The sequence below is a fragment of the Chelonia mydas genome, chromosome 3 (genome assembly GCF_015237465.2).
Source record: "Chelonia mydas isolate rCheMyd1 chromosome 3, rCheMyd1.pri.v2, whole genome shotgun sequence".
NCBI lineage: Eukaryota > Metazoa > Chordata > Testudines > Cheloniidae > Chelonia > Chelonia mydas.
Window position 1 is genome coordinate 14,132,159 of NC_057851.1, and position 22,754 is coordinate 14,154,912.

General features: G+C 42.8%; 1 protein-coding gene across 9 annotated transcripts in view; it reads right to left on the bottom strand.

Moving 5' to 3' along the window:
- Positions 1-1,838: 1,838 nt before the first annotated feature.
- The window catches only part of CLIC5 (chloride intracellular channel 5), a 154,016-nt gene continuing 133,100 nt past the window's right edge, over positions 1,839-22,754 (bottom strand). For all 9 annotated transcript variants that reach the window (XM_037893934.2, XM_037893929.2, XM_037893932.2 and 6 more), the window contains 2 exons: positions 8,421-8,602; positions 1,839-4,316 (listed from right to left, as the gene is read on the bottom strand). In XM_037893934.2, coding sequence (XP_037749862.1) covers positions 4,149-4,316; positions 8,421-8,602 — 350 coding nt within the window. In that variant the 3' untranslated portion in view covers positions 1,839-4,148. The remainder of the gene's footprint in view (positions 4,317-8,420; positions 8,603-22,754) is intronic.

Here is a 22,754-nt window from a genome sequence, read left to right on the forward strand (position 1 = left end):
AAGGAGAGGCCCCGAGATAGGACAGATTCTTCTGCTGGGCTAAGAGTATAGTTGGATAGATTAGCAATATTGCTGGGTGGGTTAAGGGAACCACTGTTGTGGCCCCTGTGGCATGTAGTAGTTTAGATAGTTTAGTGTCCTTTTTCTTTTGTAGAGAAGCAAAGCATGTGTTGTAAATGGCTCGTCTAGTTTTTGCAAAGTCCAGCCACGAGGAAGTTTGTGTGGAAGGTTGTTTTTTTATGAGAGTATCCAGTTTTGCGAGCTCATTTTTAATCTTTCCCTGTTTGCTGTAGAGGATGTTGATCAGGTGGTTCCGCAGTTTCTTTGAGAGCGTGTGGCACAAGCTGTCAGCATAGTCTGTGGGGTATGTAGATTGTAATGGATTTTTTACCTTCAGTCCTTTTGGTACGATGTCCGTCTGTTTGCATTTGGAAAGGAAGATGATGTCTGTCTGTATCTGTATGAGTTTTTTCATGAAGTTGATAGATTTCCACTCTAAATTCAGTGCATTGCATAATGACAGGTTTCAGAGTAGCAGCCGTGTTAGTCTGTATTCGCAAAAGAAAAGGAGTACTTGTGGCACCTTAGAGACTAACAAATTTATTTGAGCATAAGCTTTCGTGAGCTACAGCTCACTTCATCGGATGCATTCAGTGGAAAATACAGTGGGGAGATTTATATACATAGAGAACATGAAACAATGGGTGTTACCATACACGCTGTAACCAGAGTGATCACTTAGGTGAGCTATTACCAGGAGGAGAGCGGGGGGTGGGGGGAACCTTTTGTAGTGATAATCAAGGTGGGCCATTTCCAGCTGTTGACAAGAACTTCTGAGGAACAGTGGGGGGTGGGGGGAGGATAAACATGGGGAAATAGTTTTACTTTGTGTAATGACCCATCCACTCCCAGTCTCTATTCAAGCCTAAGTTAATTGTATCCAGTTTTCAAATTAAAAAGAAGCTTATCTGAACCTTCTGGGTCTAGAGAAGGAGGCTGGAAATCTTAACAGCACAATCTTCTACATGGATTTCCAGTACTTCCTTTTACTGGTTATATTTTGAGCCAAGAAGCATAAAGCTGTGCAAAAATTACAAACTTGAAAACAGGGGGTTTGAATTTCAAACTCACTCAAAGTTCAGGAGGGTTTGGATCCAGAGTTTTAGGTTAGCCCATTATTGAGTTAGGGATGAGATGCAAAATTAGGATCCAGATCCAGATTTGAATCTCCGACAAAATTTGACATAAAGCTACTCAGAAGATGGGTGGTTGTTTTTTTTTAATTTATTTTCTGTGTGAAAAATTTTGATTGAAAACATTTTTCCCATTTTAACTGATTTTGATTTTTCACGTTAACATTGAAAACCCCAAACTAACTTACTAAATAAACAACATTTAGTCTTCTGGTTGCTGAAAACCAAAACAAATTGTGGTTTGGGGATTTTGAATTTTTATAAAAAAATCTCAAAAATTTTCAGACTATGGAAATTTTCTCACAAAGATGTCCATTGCAGTGAAAAGCCATTTTCCACTAAAAAACAAAAACAACCAACAAAATTTTAGAAGGAAAATTTTAAAACCAGCTCTACTTTGAGGGTGTTCAGATCTAAAGATTTTGGTATGGATCTGTTTTTAATTAAAATGAAAGCAAACTGTATTAGAACATTTCAGAACCTTAAACGGTTTTGTTCAAATGTGGTTCAAGAAATGGATGAAAGTTCACATGGGAAAGCAGAAATTGGTATATCTCCTGAACCGGTTCACCTAACCCTGCCTGAGACCCACTGTCTGTTTTTGTGAACTTCTTAAAGGCTCCAATTAAAATATGCACAGAACAGCAGGCTTTCTACTTCTTTATTCACAGTTCATACACAACTCTGATTAGACAAAGCCTCTGATTTTTAAAAAAATAACCTGTTAGATGATGATTGAGAAAAGTGAAGTCTTGGTCAGCTGGAATTCTGGTAGCCAAGCCATAGTGAAAAAAAATCCAAAATGGCCATTAATCAGACACAGGAAACCACTGTTCATTACAAACTACATTTGCAGAGCCTTGGTTATAACAGTCTTACAGAGTGAGCCAGCTCAACCAATATGCTGAGAAGAAAGAAAGAAAGAATTTAATCAATCAAAATAAATAATTAAATATCTTAATTTAAAAAAAAAATACAAACAATTCCAATCTGGTTATTTTATGGAGACACGTTTTTAATGAGCCACATGTGAATGTGCAGACTCTTCTAATCTCATTGTATTTTGCTGGCTGTTACTTGTGCTCTCAGAGCCAGTTGATTTCTCAGCAACATTGTAAAGAGTGTAAGCATTTGCTTGTTTAAATAGCCCATTCTGAGGGAAGACTAGGGAGTTCATGGACTTTCTTCCAAGGTTTTGGAAAGTTCAGAACAAACTGACTGCTCTGTGCAATATTGTAGTCAGCCCTAAATGTCATCAGTCAATGGGCAAGATTCTGTTCTCAGCTGTGCTGGTGTGAATGCAGAGTAACTCCTCCAAAGTCACTGGAATTACTCTAGAGCTACATCTCTGTAACAGAGCAGATTCTGGCCTTATAAGTTGTCTCCAGTTCATTAGCTTTTTAATTGCAAACAAGGGCCTGATCCTGGGTTTCCCAATTTAAGGGTTTGCCAGTCTGGAGTCCCACTGAGGTCACTGCAGTTCCATACAGGAGCAAGGGGCTGATCAGGAGTGAAGCCAAGGCATGCTAGAGTTCAATTTTATTTGATCTTTTCAAACAACTATAAATCTCCAGATTTGATGAAGATTGGGAGCCTTCCTCTCCCTGATATGTAGCTAGCTAAATCAACTCAATCTTTTATATTTCATACAAAAGAATTGTCGCCCTTAATTTCTTAAAGTAATTCACCAATAAAGTGATCAGAACTAAGCAGATCTGTTCATACGACTGCCCATAGCACAAACGAATCATTTTGGAAAAAGTCCTAGTGCACAGTCAAAAGGGTCATTGATAAGGGTCATTGACAGCAGTGATATGAATCAGGGAATGAGTGGGACAAAGCCACCTTGCATGTGTTTGTGCTAGTATACTTGCCAACTTTCTAGCTAGGAGTGGGAGTTTCTCTGCTTCAGGTCTCCCTTCTAGCTCATCCTCCTTAAGGTTTTCAGGCCAACCTGCTGTCTAGAATGGGAGATGAACTTTGAAAGGTGATCAGTTTCAAAAGCTCAAAAATAAATTGGGTATTTCTCCCCAATCTGGCATTCATAAGAGGCAACAGATTTCCACTCCCACCCCTGGCTCTCAATCTAAATAAGCTGGCAAATATACAGTTAAGGTGAGAATATCTAAAACAATTCAGCTAGCTGTGAGGATTCTTTCTACGTAACAGAGTAATTATCTGCCCCCTATCACTATAGCATCTGAGCACGTCCCCCCAGAGATCCAGTGGGCTTTTGGGTGAACTGCCCAGTTCATCTCTCATTCTCTCTCTTTTCCTTTTATGATTTGGATGAAGTGGAAACATGCAAATCATATGCCAAGCAGCATCTGCAAGTTTGACATATCCACTGATGCTCTCCTCACGAGCGCCACATCAGTAATGAGCATCTTATAACCTCCTCCAGCCCTGTTAAAACAGAGGTTTTTGAATATACCTGCTAAGGAAATTTCTCCCTTAGGGTCAAACTCTTTTTGCTTTCAGACAAAACCTCATTCCTACTACCTCAAGGTTCCCACTAGCAGTGTTATTTTGGATAGATCACATCAGAAAAAAAGTATCCTTGAAAAGGGCCAGAGAAGAACCAGTTCTGTACATTCCTAACCCATCTACTTGAATTTTTCAGCTCAATATCCTATTTTTTAAAGTTCCCAATAAAATAGGTGGCTGATATTAACAAAAAAAAAAGATGTATAGTTGCAAATACTGATGATGATTGCCAATAATAATACTTGCTCCAGCTCTTGGGTTCAGATTCCAGAGGGTTTTTTACCCCCCTGTAGTTGCCTTATGTTTTCTCTAGGGAGAGGCAGATTTGGCCCTGACCAATACACTTTAACAGCTGAAGTCATGGGGATGCCAACCAGAAACATGATGAAGAATATCTCCTAAGACAACAAGGAGAGGAATCTGTGAACTGGGAATCCCCTGGGGATACTGAGCCCTTGCGGATGTCAGTTAGGATTTGCTGAGCCGCTTGGCCACATCTGCATACGCTTGCTCAATTTCTTTGTCCGCAGCACAGGTGTTGGTGAATTCATCCCTGGCATAAGCATTCTTCAGGTATTGCCATAGCCCCGTCATCTCTGTCGGGAACTCATAGTTGCGATATTTCTTAGCTACAATCTAGAGCAAGGACAAAAAAGAAACTTGCTGGTTTTAGGCTTTTAAACTTCATTCTTTTTGTTACACAACAGACAAGGGAGTCAAAAAGGGCAGGGTCCAATAGTACAAGCCATCAAAAGGTCAACATTTCCTGACCATTACCATGCAAATACAGTACCTAGTCTAAGGGCTTGTTTGCACAAACACTTAGTTTGCAGCAAGCTGGGGCGTAACCCTACCCCACCCTAGTATCCGTGTGGTCCAGGCTGCCATGCACTAAAAGTGTGCTTTGATCTTCCCTGCTTTGAAAGAGGAGTAAATTAAAATGCACTAGGGAACTTTTAGTGTGTGGCAGCAGGGCACATGTAGATTCTTAGTGCGCAGCAGACTAGTGTGGGGTAGATTTATACCCCAGCTTGCTGTAAACTAAGTGTTCATGTAGACAAGAAGTAAAAGAAGTCCAATACCACAGTGCGGTCACTGATGCCAAATCCTGACTTAGTAATAGCAAGCACTGTATCCAAAGACCCAACAGGCTCCACCATGGGTTTTTCCCTCATTCCTATGAACATCACCTCTAACAGCTGTGCTCCCTGGAATGGCATTATCAGATAAGAAGCCTGGTCGGATGACACTTTAAAAGGTAGATGGTTTAAAGGGTGTGAACTGAGAAAAGACTTAAAAAATGAAATGTACTGCGTGGTCAAACAATCATGGCAGTGGATATAACCATCTACAAACAATGGAAAGATATACACAATGAGGAGGGGAAATAACTGTTTAGAATGGTACAGGGCACCATGACTTAGATACCAAGAACTAGGGGCCTTACTAACATCTCATATTGAACTAGGAGTATCGGTGTGAACTGGGAAAAAACATCTGTGAATCAGGAAGTTTCCTATCTTTGAGATTTATTAGACTGGAAATCTCTGTAGAAGCCCAACCATTAAAGACATTTAGGCCTTGATTCAGCAAGTTACTTAAGCACATGCCTTACTTGCAATACGTATATAATCAATGGGACTAACTCATGTGCTTACGGTTAGAAACATGCTTAAGTACCTTGCTAGACTGGGGCCTTTCGTCCTGATTGGGCAATGAATTTAATAATACACTGTATGTAACAATCCTGCAGTGACAGAATGGACAAATTGATTGGGCGGGAAGGATTAGTTAATTTATTGGGTCTTTCCCATCTCTAGTTTTTATGAGTGTAAAGTTACTCCTGAGCATAAAGGGAATTACATCCATATGTACTGTACAGCTCCCCTCTGTTTTCTAAAGTACTTATTAGAGTTTCCATCCATCTCAGGTTTTTCAGGACAGCTCTGTTCTTACAAGGGATTATGGTTTATTCTTATTACCAGGATCCCTTTGGCATACTCTAGGCAAAATCCATTTCTAAGTTGCATCTATGCAATCCCACTCCTTTCAGAAGTGTTTCACATGTGAACATAGAGGCTAGAACCCACTCATCAATTTAGGTTTCAGAGTAACAGCCGTGTTAGTCTGTATTCGCAAAAAGAAAAGGAGTACTTGTGGCACCTTAGAGACTAACCAATTTATTTGAGCATAAGCTTTCGTGAGCTCACGAAAGCTTGTGCTCAAATAAATTGGTTAGTCTCTAAGGTGCCACAAGTACTCCTTTTCTTTTTTCATCAATTTAGGTTGAGATGCACACAATTTCCAATGGAAGTCTTTAACCAAATGAGAACGTTCTTATATGACTAGCTTTTGTGTCTGTTAAACAGACCTAAAACAATAGTCTGCGGCTATGCACGTCTATAAGAGATTTATAATTCTACAAGATCTGTTTACCTATCTTTCATTTTGCCTTAAGGAGATGGGAACTAGCAATAGGCCACACAATGAAAGCTTTAAGCATTAGCATTAAAATGTCTGGCTATGCCTCCATGAGGGAGGGTGAGCCAAAGAAAGTGCCAAACCAGTGAGAATATTATCACATTGCTTGTGTAAGTGACTTATGCATCACATTCTGTGTTCTCTTTTTATACGTGTAAGTCAGCACTCACCATGGCTTAGCTTATGTTTTGACTCATGGAGCCAAGGCAGATGCATGACTTGGCTCCACTTTCTAGCTCCTGGCTTGCCAATGTCTACCAGGTACTTGTTTTTTTTCTGAAGAAACATGTAATCTGATAAATTGAATAAATACAGCACTTAGAAGAGAGAATGATGTACATCCTTTGCACTACACCAGTGACCATTCTGTATCTTAAACCTGGGATCCCGGACTAACTTTCATTGTTAACTTTGCTATGTGAAATACCAGCTGAACAGCTGGTACATCTGAACAGCTCTTTTTAGGTTACACATGGGTGGGAATGGATGCATAGGGTAAAAATTCAGAGTGAGGAGACCTGCGGTTCTAATCCTGGATCTGCCACTGACTCACTGTGTGACACTGGACAAGTCACTTCAAGCTCTCTGTGTCTCAGTTTCCCCATCTGTAAAAAATGGGGCAAATTATGCTTAGCCACTATTGTACAGTGCTTTAAGATCTGTGGAGAAAAGCACTGAGTATGTCTACACTGCAGTTACATACGTGCAGCTGGCCAGTGCCATTTGACTCGGGCTTGCAGGGCTCAGGCTTAATTCAGGCTGTTTAATTCTGCTGTAGACGTTCGGGCTCAGGCTGCAGCCTGAGCTCTGGGACCCTCCCAGCGCACTGTGTCCTAGAGCCTGGCTCTATCCCGAGCCTGAATGTCTACAATGCAATTAAATAGCCCCCCGAGCCTGAGCCCCGTGAGCCCCCGTCAGCTGGCACAGGCCAGCTGTGGGTTTTTAATCGTACTATAGACATACCCTAAGTGTTAAGCATTCTTTTCATACATACGTAGTGCTACCTGATCAAGCATATACACACAATCGTCAGAAAAAAATAAAAATAATTTATAAAATGGTCCAGTGGAAAGAAAGAATCTGGATGACGAGGGTTGGCAGCTGTCATGGTAGCTAGCTTTAAAAATACACTTCCTATCAAGGGAAGCCAAAAGGTCGCAATGCTTATGCAACCCTATTTTATAAAACCAATGTGTGCAGAATGAGGGAGACAGGGGCACTGGCAAGATAATCAGTCCAAGGAGATGTGCGGTTTAGTTGAGAGAGCCAGGTGTGATTTGATACCAACGTGAAGAAACAAAAAGGAAATACAGTGACAGAGTGCAACAAGTGCAAAAGATTAAAGAGAAAATATTTTTAAATAGTCCAAATTAAAAGCAAACTGGCCTGTACTGTATTAGCTGTGAGATATGCCGGTACATTCCTAATAGCTCCAGCACAAGCTTCTGCTCTTTCCTCCCTGCAAACCCAGACACTAGGGAAAGAAGAAAGCTGTATATATATTGGCCTCAAGCCCTTCCTCTTTCCCTGGTCACTATCTGCCAGAGAGGTCCTTAGTCCATAACCCTGGACCTTCCCCTATTATGTATGTTCTTGAGGTTGGAGAATTGGACTCCACCAACCCAACAGTATCTGGAAGGGAGGAGAACTTCAGCTTGCTCTGACCCCTTTGACATCTACCGGCAGTGGGGCAGATAATGCTGTGTAGGAGAGATCTAGTGAATTTAATCGATCACCTCCCTTTTAACTCAGAGGAAGGGATCTAGCTGCTCAGCAGGCCCCATATCCTGTTAATGCACCTGCTAGACTTACGCTTGGCTGCCAGAGCAATGGGGGGAGTCCTGTTTGCTCTGCCTTAGTTGTGGCGGACATCCCACAGAACCCAAACACTGCGTACTTGCTGACCCAGGCTAGTGAATAGTGAGAGATGACGTCTCTAGGGAGCTAGGAAGTACCATGCAATACCCCAGCCTGTTCTTCCCATCTCACAGTGCACTGGAGATGAGCGGGGGCCTTACATTAATGCACATTCTATCAAGCGTTTCTTCCTCTTTCCAATCAAAGAGTCTTTTTACATCTTGTTTAATTTTCTTTGCACTTTTGGCCAAGATCTTAGGACCTTACAAACTATTTACGGACCAGGCTCTTTCCTATAGAAAAGAAGGGACAGGAAGATAGAGCTACGGCATTGCTAGGATAGTTCAGGTTTACAGACCTGGGCACTTTACATTTGCTTGTCCATCAGATGAAGCCTTTTACCTTAACAACATGAAGTTTGGGCAGAAGGTTGCAATCGGCAAGCGTCAGCTCATCCCCATCCAGAAACTTGCGTTTAGACACTTTCTCCTCTTCAGTGCTGTCTGCATCAATTTCTTCAGGCAGAGGGGTGTTCAGATAGTCATCCAGCTTCTTTAATGCCTTTGTCAAACCTCTCTCAAGGCCTTTGTCAATAAATAAATAGATAGGTGGGTGGGAAGAAAGAAAGGCTTAGAAACACTCTCATTGACACTGCCCCCCGTACCTACGAAGGTTAGGCCAGATGCTCTGTTGTGGGGTTCTGTTTGTGCTGTATCTCCAGTGGAATCTGACTGTAAAGCAGCTACTGAGGATTGCCCCAGTCTAGACCTAGTCTTCCAGTGACACGTGGCTGTTAGGCACAGCCCCTCCCTCCTACCAGTATAGCAACAAAAAACGGACCCTGGAAGGAGGAAAAGAGGTGAGGTCATGATGTTCCTACACTGCAGTGATCCTAGGCTGTGTTTTTGGTGCACTGCAGCCATTGGATCTCAAGGTAGGTAGAACAGCTGTAGATTGTATGGGGTGAATGGCCATGTACACATGGACTGGGCGATGCCCCGTCCATGTACACATGGACTGGGTGATGCCCCTGTACCTCCTCACACTGTTATTATTGAACATCCAGCAAAGAAGGTCAATGAATTGGAGCTCCCCAATTCCAAAAGCACTATTCTAGCTCTACAGTATTGCCATTAATATCAAATCTGGTTCAGTACTTCACGCTCACTTTTTCTTTCATGTGAATTCCTTTAAGGTGGTAGGAATGTCTCAGAAGATGCCAACCATAGTGCTATGGCGACATGTTCTCCCAGTCACTTAGAAGATACAGTGTGATTGAAATGAAAGCCATTTAACAACAATGAAATGTGATGCCACACAAAACACTTATGATATACAGCCTCTTCCCATTTCGAAACTGAATTTGGGTCAAGTTCCCCTTTCAGAGAGGAAAATTTGGACTTTTCACTTTAAGACTTACTAAAGGCTAAATGCTGCAGTCAGTCCTTCCCCACACAATAAATTCCTTTTGACTCCAGTGGGAGTTCTGCACTCAAAATGATGACAAGATATAGCATATAACAAAGGTGCCAAATTCTCCCACAAAAACATCAGTCCAGGTGCAAGATCTCCGTGTCTACACTTCACGTTCATGAGAATGAACAAATTACAGATAGTTTACTCATCCATCACAAACTGTAGTATTTGCCCCATGTGACTGAGTAGAATCATAGAATATCAGGGTTGGAAGGGACCTCAGGAGGACATCTAGTTCAACCCCCTGCTCAAAGCAGGACCAATCCCCAACTAAATCATCCCAGACAGGACTTTTTCAAGCCTGACCTTAAAAACCTCTAAGGAAGGAGATTCCACCACCTCCCTAGGTAACCCATTCCAGTGCTTCACCACCCTCCTAGTGAAAAAGTTTTTCCTAATATCCAACCTAAACCACGCCCACTGCAACTTGAGACCATTACTCCTTGTTCTGTCATCTGCTACCACTGAGAACAGTCTAGATCCATCCTTTTTGGAACCCCCTTTCAGGTAGTTGAAAGCAGCTATCAAATCCCCCATCATTCTTCTCTTCTGCAGACTAGGTAAGCCCAGTTCCCTCAGCCTCTCCTCATAAGTCATGTGCTCCAGCCCCCTAATCATTTTTGTTGCCCTCCTGTGGACTCTTTCCAATTTTTCCACATCCTTCTTGTAGTGTGAGCCCCAAAACTGGACACAGTACTCCAGATGAGGCCTCACCAATGTTGAATAGAGGGGAATGATCATGTCCCTCGATCGACTGGCAATACTCCCACTTATACAGCCCAAAATGCCATTAGCCTTCTTGACAACAAGGGCACTCTGTTGACTCATATCCAGCTTCTTGTCCAATGTAACCCCAAGGTCCTTTTCTGCAGTACTGCTGCCTAGCAGCTCAGTCCCTAGTCTGTAGCAGTGCATGGGATTCTTCTGTCCTAAGTGCAGGACTCTGCACTTGTCCTTGTTGAACCTCATCAGATTTCTTTTGGCCCAATCCTCTAGTTTGTCTAGGGCCCTCTGTATCCTATCCCTACCCTCCAGCGTATCTACCACTCCTCCCAGTTTAGCGTCATCTGCAAACTTGCTGAGAGTGCAATCCACGCCATCCTCCAGATCATTAATGAAGATATTGAACAAAACCAGCCCCAGGACCGACCCTTGGGGCACTCCGCTTGATACTGGCTGCCAACTAGACATGGAGCCATTGATCACTACCCATTGAGCCCGGTGATCAAGCAAGCTTTCTATCCACCTTATAGTCCACCTTATATTCTTTAACTTACTGTCAAGAATACTGTGGGAGACTGTATCTAAAGCTTTGCTAAAGTCAAGGAATAACATGCCCACTGCTTTCCCCTCATCCACAGAGCCAGTTTTCTTGTCATAGAAGGCAATTAGATTAGTCAGGCATGACTTGCCCTCGGTGAATCCATGCTGACTGTTCCTGATCACTTTCCTCTCCTCTAAGTGCTTCAAAATGGATTCCTTGAGGACCTGCTCCATGATTTTTCCAGGGACTGAGGTGAGGCTGACTGGCCTGTAGTTCCCAGGATCCTCCTTCCCTTTTTTAAAGATGGGCACTACATTAGCCTTTTTCCAGTCGTCCAGGACCTGCCCTGATCACCATGAGTTTTCAAAGATAATGGCCAATGGCTCTGCAATCACATCTGCCAACTCCTTTAGCACCCTTAGATGCAACGCATCCAGCCCCATGGGTCTGTGGATGTCCAGCTTTTCTAAATAGTCCTGAACCACTTCTTTCTCCATGGAGGGCTGGGTCACCTCCTCCCCATACTGTGCTGCCCAGTGCAGTAGTCTTGGAGCTGACCTTGTTCATGAAGACAGAGGCAAAAAAAGAATTGAGTAGAAATTTGCAAGTTTGCAAGTGATTACTTGGATTGAAAACTCTCTGGGACAGGGACCATCTTTTCATACTGTGTTTTTACAACACTTAGCACGATGAGGGTCCTGGTCCACCACTAGGCACTATGATAATACAAATAACTGATAATATTATAATGTGCAAAATAACAATATGGCCCTAATGAGGATAAGGGCCAGTACCTCAGCTGATTTACACCAGCTGTAGCTCTGAAGCATTACACTTTTAGGCCCGATTCTGCACAGTTTTACACCGGTGAGCTACTTTACTCAATACTTACGTCTACATTTGTGGTGGGAGGTGTGATTCCCAGCTGGTGCAGACATACCTGCACTAGCTCTGCTCAAGCTAGCACGCTAAAAATAGCAATGTAGCCTAGGTAGCACAGGGAGCGGCTTGGGCTAACCACCCAAGTATGTACCCAGGGTGTCAGGGTGGGTCCCATGCTACCATACTATCTCCCATGCTACCCTGGCTACACTGCTAGTCTTAGCTAGTGGGTATGTCTATGCAAACCGGGAATCACACCTGCCAAATCAAATGTAGACGTAGCCAATGAATGAAGTTACGTATAAGTATTTTCAGAACCAGGTCTTTAAATCCATCTTATGTGGTGCAAAGGGTACTCCTGAGGGAATTCTGCACCAAAAAATACAAAATTCTGTGCCAGAAAATTTAAAATTCTGCACACAATATTTTAAAATTCTGCAATTTTTATTTCTCAAATAAATGTGGAGGCTCCAGCATGGCATTGGGGAGCACAGGCCACTGGCTGCACAGAGGTGGGAGCTCACTATACAACTCCCCCCCCCAGGACACAGAGTCAGTGGTAAGGCTGCACCCAACCCTGATACAGTGAAAGGACCGGGCCAGCCCCAGAAACACCCCAGGGCCCCTCCATGCCAGGTGCAACAGATGTGGGCAGGTAGGCTCAGCAAGGCATGATACAAGAGTAGAGGGGCTTAGTATGGGGGGGGATCCAGGTGTGGGTTGAGCGAGTTCTCTGTGGGGCAATCTGGGTGCGGGAGGCACAGTGGGGGATCAGGGTACAGGGGGGATCTGGACACACAGGGGCTTGTTGGAGGGTTCTGGGTGCAAAAGTAATAGGACTCTTCAGGGGGGGTCCAGATGAAGGTGGCTGGGGCTCAGTGTTGGGGATCTGGGTGTTGGGGGGATAGAACTCAGCAGGGGGATCTGGGTATGAGGGGGCTCAGTGTGGGGGCTCTGGGTGTGCGGGGAGTGGGGCTCAGTGGGGTAGGGATCCAAGTGCATCTGGTTGGGGCTCAGTAGGGTGGGGATCCAGGTGCGGGTGGCTTGTTGGGGTGGTCCAGGTGCAGGGGGAGTGGGGCTCCTCAGGGGGGTTCTGGGTGAGGGGGGGTGAGGCTCGGCTGGAGGACCTGGGTATGAGGGGGTCCGGATGCAGTGGGGTTGGGTGGATGTGGGAGCAGCTCCCTGTACAGTGACTTCTCCCCCTGCAGCTGAGGAGTGATGGGTGCAGGAAGTGCGGGGCGGGGAAGGGAGTTTGCAGAGCTTCCTACAGCCAGGCGAGAAATCTGGGGGTGATACGGCCCTGGATGCCATGCAGGGGAAGAGGAAGTCCCATCCTCCCCAGCCCAGACGGGACTAGCAGCTGAGTCAGGTGCAGGATAAGAGCCACCAGCCAGGTCTTCCCCAGTCCTGACCTCTGCCCCATAGTTATTTACCTCTCTACCTGCCCTGGGCACCCAAAACATACTGCTGGGGAGGGTCGCATGACCACTCTTGTGGCTTCCCTTTGCTTCCCCCATCAGAAAGTCATTTTTCTGTGGAGAAATGAAGAAATCTTCAAGGGACATAAATTCTGTGCATGCACAATGGCACAGAAGTCCCCCAGGAGTAAAAGTGGCCTTAAAACAGCTGAAGAATTCACCTTGATATGGGGAACTCCACCAGCAGAAAGCTGACACAGGTGACTCTATCACCTCTGGTATCAGCCACACCTCCATCCCTGGCATGAGAGCAGAGATGATGTGTTTCAAGAGCATTCAGGGGGGAGGAGAGCATCACTATGCCTGATCTTCCACTGGCATAACATCCATTACAGACCTTCTGCCAGTGGTGGAAGTTAAAGTAGGCTGCCTGTTGCTCTCACTTCCACCAGGGTCTGCTGGCCATGGATCAAGGAACCACACCAACTCTCTGTTGCTGCCACGCTCGGACATAGTGGAGAATCATCATGGCGTTATTGTTAGGATTGAGAAACCTACTACAATCCTATCTGCACCCTCCCGCCCCCAGCAAACATGTTAGGGAAGGTTAGAATTTCATGTCTGAAAGCAAAGACTCTAAAATGACTGAAGGGTTGCCATCTATAAAACAAAAGTGTTGCCATCCCTTATTTAATCAGCTCCCAAATTTAAATTTGACACTGACATTCTACTGTCAGATTCTGGCATTATTGTCTGTAATTGCCTGCAGCTGTGTTCTGCTACACTGCTCATATTGAAAGGTAATAAGGACATGCCGTTTAATATACCCTCATGTGGCAACAATGGAAATATTTTGCAATCTCTTTTTGTTTTGACCCATAACACCTGTTGAACAGAAAGTTTTCTTTCTCCCGGTCAGCACCAGATAATATTCTCTTATAGTGAACTCATTTGGAGACAGTGGAATTGAATTATTCCGATTTAACTCAATTTAGCTCACTTGGATTTTTGAAAACTGGCTTAACACTGAGCATTCTCCCGTATCCCCTGACAACCCAATAAAATCTTTGGTTTTGCTAGATCATCTGTTTTATATTTCCAATATGAGAAGAAGGTATTGCACAACACCAGGAAAATGCATTAAGTGCGTTGTATGCTAGACTATAGAGTCAGAAAGGTGTGTTTATAAAAACAGGGCAGAGGTGTTTTTAATGTAGCTCTTTTCTGGAACTCATTCATTTCTCTTGCTGCTATCACTATATCAATGTGTCTTAAGGCTCTCTCAGAAACAATGGCTGGAGTGATGCCTTTTGGTGAGAGCAGAAAATAACATGTATGTGAATTCTCCAGGGTTCTTTAAGCTCTTCATACTTAGAAGGCATTTGCCTAGTAGAATAGCCATAGAAGTGGGCATCAGTAGATCTGTGTTCTAATTCAGGGGCTCTGTTTGGTCCTTGTAGGATCCCAGTATTTCTCACTAAAATCAATGGGGGAGCAATTCATATCCTGGTGTGAGAATTGTGACCATAACTTGTTGTGTGACCTTGGGCAAGTGAATTAGCCTCTCTAAGCCTTAGTTTCATTAAAATTCAGTTGTGGACCATCAAGCCAGATCTGTTATTCCAACAGGAGAGAACTGCCCCAATCCCAAACTGCCTGAGATAATGGTCAGTCCATGATAAAGACCTGGGTTAAAATTTTCAAAAGCTCCTAAGGGAATTAGGAGCCAAAGTTCTATTTTCAGAAGTAATGTAGGCACTTAGGATCAGATTTTAAGGGATTTAGGTGCCTAAAGATGCAAATGGCACCTAGCGAGATTTTCAAAAGTGCCTATGCACCTAATTCCCTTGGTGCATATCTGTATTGTGAAGTGTCTAAATACCTTTGAAAATCTGGCCCTTAGAAGCCTGTCTCATTGAAAGTCAATGGGATTTAGGATTTTAAGTGCCTAAGTCCTTTTTGAAAATGGGACTTAGGCTTCAACATCACTTAGTTGCTTTTGAAAATGTTCACCACCTCCCAGACCTCCAGATCCAAATCCAGACACCAGATCCAGAGTGTGGACAGCTCTGTGAATGGAATCCATTCCCATGGTTATCATGGCAAGTATGAAAACCTGGGTCAACTGAGATAAATCATCTGCACGGACAATGAAAGCATTAAGCACAATCAGCATTGGGGATCACAGTGCCTACCCAGTGAGTGACCTATTCAAGCTAACTACAGGTTCCAAGTTCACCTGCATCAGAGATCAGATAATAAAATACATGATAACACCACTTCCTTTATTTCCCAGTGCCTCATGCTGGACAACATACCCAGCCAGGAACATTTTACTTCACTTGTGGTCCTGCAGTATCATCTATGACATTAGGGACTATACCTTTAAAAGTTAAGCTTTCCAGACGGAAAGTCTGGATGGGGCACTGTAAAGCTCTTGTTGTTATGCACAGCCAGTTGGAACCAGAGTACCAGACACAGAAGAAAGCAGAGCTTTTGCTAGTGTGTTAAGCGTTGATTGATCGCTGAACGCCACCTCTATCTAGCCAATCATACAAAAAGAGACTGGTAAAAAATTTCACACCATTCTTTGCAGTTTTCCTGTCCCACCCCCTTACAGTTTTTCACAACTTTGTCTAACAGCGCTTAGAAGCCAGAGAAATAACACTTAACGACCTCAAAGAAACCACAGAATATTTAATGCATGTATTACCATCTGCCAAATACACAGGGCGAGGTTCAGTTTAGCTGATGATACCAAATTTACAATGATATCCTGTTTGCAAGATAAGGTTACTCGGTGTTAAACAATGAAATCAACAAATCCTGACGTGCACAGAATTATAAAGATCGTAACAAAAGTTAACAGTAATTGGCAAAATTCTGCTGTCAGATACACAGGCATAAATCTGGAGTAACTCCACAAGACCAACAAGTTTACTCCATATTTACACCAGTTTAACCAAGAATAGAAAAGATTGAGAGAAAATTGTGATTTTGCACATCTCATGGAGCCTTCCTATGGGAGGCTCCGGTGCGCTTCAGCTGCTATTTTTTCAATCTAAAATCAAGACTCCCTTTTTTCTCTTAATGAACTGCTGAAATTCAGTTTTCATGCTATTTTGTTTGTCACCTTCTCTAGTCTCAGTTACTCCAATATAAATCCATAGCAGCTCCACTGATTTACTTCAGCTTTGCACTAGAAACAGGAAGAGGAAAATCTGGCCCTTTTTTATACTTGATAACAGGGACTTCACAAATGAATAAATAAATAATGATGATGGTTCCGCATTATTGCTAGGATGTTTTATAACATTGATAAGGGAGCTCTCGAGGCTTGACCTGAGAGAAACAATCAGACAGACAAGGAATTTAAGCGCCAATGTACAGGGCTCCAGAGGTGATCCCGGCAATTACAAGCCAGTAAACCTGACTTCAGTACCGGGCAAACTGGTTGAAACTATAGTAAATAACAAAATTGTCAGACACATAGATGAACATAATTTGTTGGGGAAAAGTCAACATGGTTTTTGTAAAGGGAAATCATAACTGACCAATCTACTAGAATTCTTTGAGGGGGTCAACAGGCATGTGGACAAGGGGGATCCAGTGGATATAGTGTACTTGGATTTTCAGAAAGCCTTTGACAAGGTCCCATACCTAAGGCTCTTATGCAAAGTAAGCTGTCATAGGATTAGAGGGAAGGTCCTCTCATGGACTGGTAACTGGTTAGAAGATAGGAAACAAAGGATAGGAATAAATGGTCAGTTTTCAGAATGGAGAGAGGTAAATAGTGGTGTTCCCCAGGAGTCTGTACTGGGACCAGTCCTATTCAACATATTCATAAATGATCTGGGAAAAGAGGTAAACAGTGAGGTGCCAAAATTAGCAGATGATACAAAACTACTCAAGATAATTAAGTCCCGGGCAGACTGCGAAGAGCTACAAAAGGATCCCTCAAAACTTGGTGACTGGGCAACAAAATGGCAGATGAAATTAGTGTTGATAAATGCACAGTAATGCACATTGGAAAACATACTCTCAACTACAGATATAAAATGATGGGGTCTAAATTAGCTGTTACCACTTAAGAAAGAGATCTTGGAGTCATTGTGGATAGTTCTCTGAAAACATCCACTCAATGTGCAGCGGCAGTCAAAAAAGCAGTCAGAATGTTGGGAATCATTAAGAAAGGGATGGATAAGTCAGAAAGTATCATACTGCCTCTATATAAATCCATGGTAGGCCCACATCTTGAATACTGCATACAGATGAGGTCGCCCCATCTCAAAAAAGATATATTGGAATTGGAAAAGGTTCAGAAAAGGGCAACAAAAATGATTAGGTGTATGGAACGGCTTCCATATGAGGAGAGATTAATAAGACTGGGACTTTTCAGCTTGGAAAAGAGATGACTAATGGGGGATATGATAGAGGTCTATAAAATCATGACTGGTATGGAGAAAGTAGATAAGAAAGTGTTATTTACTCCTTCTCACAACACCTGAACTAGGGGTTACCAAATGAAATTAACAGGCCGCAGGTTTAAAACAAACAAAAAGAAGTATTTTTTTCACACAACACACAGTCAACCTGTGGAACTACTTGCCAGAGGATGTTGAAGGCCAAGACTATAACAGGGTTTAAAAAGAACTAGATAAGTTCATGGAGGATAGGTCCATCAATGGCTATTAGCCAGGATTGGCAGGGATGCTGTCCCTAGCCTCTGTTTGCCAGAAGCTAGGAATAGGTGACAGGAGATGGATCACTTGGTGATTATCTGTTCTGTTCATTCCCTCTGGGGCACTTGGCATTGGCCACTATCGGAAGACAGGATACTGGGCTAGATGAACCTTTGGTCTGACCCAGTACGGCCATTCTCATGTTCTTAAGTGTCTGTGGTTGCAGGATCGGAACTTTAATTTGTATTTATTACAACGTGAGGTATCAAGGCCTAAGGGGTACAATATATGTATCTCTTTCTATGAGGGAATACCATTGAAACCACAGAGACAACAAAGCTTCTAAGTTGTCAAAACAAAACAACATGAATTCCTTTGTATTCGTCATGTGAAACCACCCCAGAATGACCCCGGCAGAACTGCAAGTTCCTTAATTGTCAAGCCCAAACGAGTTTAACAAACTATGATCTGTGTACAAAATGAGTTGTGCTTGCCGCAGCTACCCTGGGTAACTGATTGATGCTTTTTCTTTTTATTGCTCTTTTTGACCCCCCCTTCCCATTAAGATTTATCCCACAACACACGCAAATGAACTCGATGAAATATGCAATGAGGGAAAAGGTGGAACAGCACATAAATATTCGCAGTCTCACACAAACAACCTGAGATTTATTTTTCCTTTAAGAAAATAAACCACCTTCCTTGATCACTTCCAGATTCATGGTGTTTGATATTAGAAGAGATCCAATACTGTTTTCTGGCAGGAGAGGAAAAACAACTTAGAACCAGCAATTTAAGGTAAGAAAATAATATAATTCTACTAATCAAACAGTCTGATTAAAGACCAGGGATCCATATTGTCAACTCCTTCTCTCCCACCCACTCTACCAAACAGGCTCAAGGTCTGTATTATAACCTTTAACTAGATAGATTGGTGCTTTAACAAATGGATGCACTAAGACTGCAATGTGCCCTTTGCTGTAGTACACAGAGGATATTTTTGCCTTCCACTTTAAAAAAAAATTGAGTTCCTTTTCTTTCTTCCTATTGTTTCTGTATATCTTTAATTACAATGCATGTGATTAATGCCACCTGTGCTGATTCTGGGGTGGGCATCTTGCCCTGTTCTTCTTTGCTTCTTAGAATATGTCTACACTGCAATCACACCCTGTGATTGCAACTTGTGTAGACATACCTGAGCTAGCTTTAATCTAGCTAGCGTGGGTACTGGAGCAGTGAAACCATGACAGCATGGGCTTCCGCATGTGCTGCACCAACCCACCCAGAACGCTGGGTAACTACTTAGGCGCCTCGTGGGTGCTGGACCTCAGCCTGCCGTGGCTTCATTGCTCAGGTACGCAAGACAGCGAGAATAAAGCTGGCTCGGATATGTCTACATGAGCTGCAATTACAGTACAGGCATACTCTTAGTTTAAAGTCGCTTTTTCTCTTCTATGCTATCCCCGTTTCCTGAGCTCTCTCTTCTAGGCACTCTCTCTCTCTCTCCCCTGCAAGTGCCTTAGTACTTTCTCCACTGCCTAATGAAGCCATTAATTACATTTAAGGTACAATTTTCAAGACGCACCGACGTGATTTAGGAGCCTATGTACCATTTTCCAAGTGATTTAGGAACTTACAAGGCTGCATCTCATTAGAAGTCAAAGGGCCTAAGTCACTTTGGCACTTTTGAAAATGTTACCCTACATCCTTATGTTGCCGCTTACGCCACGATCACAGGCCAATTAGGATGATACAGCCAGAGGTACTCTCCAAAGGCTTGGGGCCACTTTGGCAAAACTGTTAGTTTCCAAGCATTGCATAGCAGCCCTGCTGGTGGATAGTGTGGAAGGAAGGGGCAAAAACTTCACCTCTCCTGGCTGCCCATAATGCCAATAGTCAGAAGAAGGATGGTCCAGGGGTGAGGGAGCTCCCCTGAGTCTTAGGAGACCTGTATTTCATTTCCCGCTTTTCTGCGTGACCTTGGGCAAGTCACTTAGTTTTTCTGTGCCTTTGTTGCCAATCCATAAAAGGAGGATAACAGCACTGCCCTGCCTCCCAGGTGTGTTGTGAGACTAAATACATTACAGACTGTGAGATGCTCTGATAATGGGGGGCATACCGGTATCTAAGATAGACAGCTGCCCCCTTTTTCAGCTGTGCTGAACCCCCATAGAGGACTTTGCAATCTCCTCTCCCTGGACTTTCACCGCGGGGGCTCTACGACCAGGGTCTGTGTTGTCAGGAGAAGTGAGGAGCCAGCCGTAAAAGGCTTGGGTCAGAGAAGGATCAAAAAGTTTGGCTGCTTCCTGGAGACTAATTTCAATGTATCTGAATCTGGAAATCTGGGAATATTAGACTCTTTTGTGAGGTTTCCCACTTTCAGCCAGGCTGAAATTTTCACAAAAACAGGCTTTATCACAGTATTTTGGGTTTATTCCTAGATAAAACCAGGTACCACAGATGCATTTGAAATTCTTTTAAAAGAAAGATGGGTGAATTTTTTCAAGTCTCCGTAAAGCTTTACATTTGATTCCGTTCCAGTTTTGGGCTGAAGATTCAAGTTTATTCCTAGCTCACTCATTCTTTCTCTGGATTACAATGGAGGAGTAAAACACACTTAATCAAATGGTCCTACAGGGCCTATATGAAGAGAGCATCAGGAAGATATACAGAGAGGGCTGTTCTGAACAGAGGAAACAGGACTTGGAAAGCAGTTAAAGAATGGATTAAAAAAGGTTCACTTCCAATGGTCTGGCACTTGTTTTAAGGCCAGGAGATGGCAAAAAGTAAAGCCGCTGTTCTGTAATCGCTCCAGGTAAAACAACTGCTAACTTGTATTTCACAAAACATCTACACTCTGCAGGGAAAAACAGACGCCATTCCAGGACCACTTCCCAAAGGGCCTGATTCTGACCTCATTGGCACTAGGTTAATACTGGTGTCACTACATTTATTTCAGTGGAGTGACTCCTGATTTGCCCCTGGGTAGTGAAAGAAGAATGAGGCCCTGAATGTAATAAAGCCACAGAATTTATTCGTAATGCAAGATTTTCGCTCCAGCATCCCTATTTAGGTTGCTGTGTGTTAACTCAGACTACGCTGTGTTGTTTACTTATCAAACAACAAGAGATGCTTCTGGAACCAACAAAGCAGCACTAAGTGCAGAAATGTACTGGGGAAAACAAGAGAAAATGTTTACGTGCACAGCTTAACTTTCAGTCACAGTGCTGTGGGGACCCCTTGTGTTCTAGTATTTAAGCAAAGAAAATTGCTCCTTGTATGTTTAAGTTTCTCTTTCTACTATGCACACAGTGGGCAAATTCTGCTCTCATTTACACCAGTGTAAATCCAGACGCACACCACTGATTTAAACCAAGTTACTCCACCCATACAGTGGTGTAGCTGACAGCAGAAATTGGCACAATAGGTAGAAATTGGTTACTATATGAATATATTCAGAATAATATTATATCCACATAGATATAAAAGGGCCTGATTCTCCTCTTGCACCAATTGCTACGCTAATGTAACTCTATGGAGTTCAGATTTACTCCTGACTTGCAGGGGTGGGGGCAGCGGAAGATGAAAGGAAGAGAATCAGGCCTAGACACTGTACTGCTATTTAGGCTGTAAGCTTTCAAGGCAATTACCATTTTTTAAGACTTCTGTAAAGGCGACTGGTACTATGTAACTGTATATAAGTAAGATACATCAATCTAGATGCCTTATCTGTGCTAGGAGAACTTTAGACTGAGATTTCCAAGTTGCCTAAGGCGTTGGGAACATGGGAGCATAGAGTCAAAAGCCACAATAGAATTTAACTTCAGAAAGGGGAACTACAGAAAAATGAGGAAGTTCGTTAAACAGAAATTAAAAGATACAGTCACAAAAATGAAAATACCTGCAAGCTGCATGGAAACTTTTAAAAAACACAATAATAGAGGCTGCAATTAAAGTATACCCCAAATTTTAAAAGATAGTAAGATGACCAAAAAGTGCCATCATGGCTAAACAACAAAGTAAAAGAAGTGGTTAGTGGCAAAAGGGCATCCTTTAAAAATTGGAACTTAAATCCTACGGAAGAAAATAGAAAGGAGCATAAACTCTGGCAAGTCAAGTGTAAATGTATAATTAGGCATGACAAAAAAGAATTTGAAGAGCCACCAGCCAAAGCCTCAGAAAGTACCAGCAATTGTTTTTAAGTACATCAGAAGCAGGAAGCCTGCCAAATAAACAGTGGGGCCACTGGATGGCTGAGGTGCTTAAGGAGCACTTAAGGAAGATAAGGCCATTGTGAAGAAACTAAACAAATTCTTTGCGTCGGTCTTCACTGCAGAGGATATGAGGGAGATTTCCAAAGCTGAACCATTCTTTTTGGGTGACAAATCTGAACAACTGTCCCAGACTGAGGTGTCAATAAAGGAGTTTTAGAACAAACTGATAATTTAAACAGTAATAAGTCACCAGGACCAGATGGTATTCACCCAGGAGTTCTGAAGGAATGCAAATTTGAAATTGTGATATGTAACCTATCATTTAAATCAGCTTCTGTGCTAGACGACTGGAGGATAGCTAATGTGACACCAATTTTTAAAAAGGGCTCCAGAGGCCATCCTGGCAACTACAGGCTCATAAGCCCAAGTTCAGTACCAGGCAAATTCGTTGAAACTGTGAATAGAATTGTCAGACACATAGATGAACACAATTTTTTGGGGAAGAGTCACATGGCTTTTGTAAAGGGAAATCATGCCTCACCAATCTGCTAGAATTTGTTGAGGGTGTCAATAAACATGTGGACAAGGGTGATCCAGTGGATATCATGTACTTGGACTTTTAAAAAGTCTTTGACAAGGTACTGCACTTAAAGCTCTTAAGGAAAATCAAGCAAAATCATGGAATAAAAAGGAAAGCCCTCTCATGGATCAGTAACTGGTTAAAAGATAGGAAACAAAGGGTAGGAATAAATTATCAGTTTTCAGAATGGAGAGAGGTAAATAGTGGTGTCCCCCTGGGA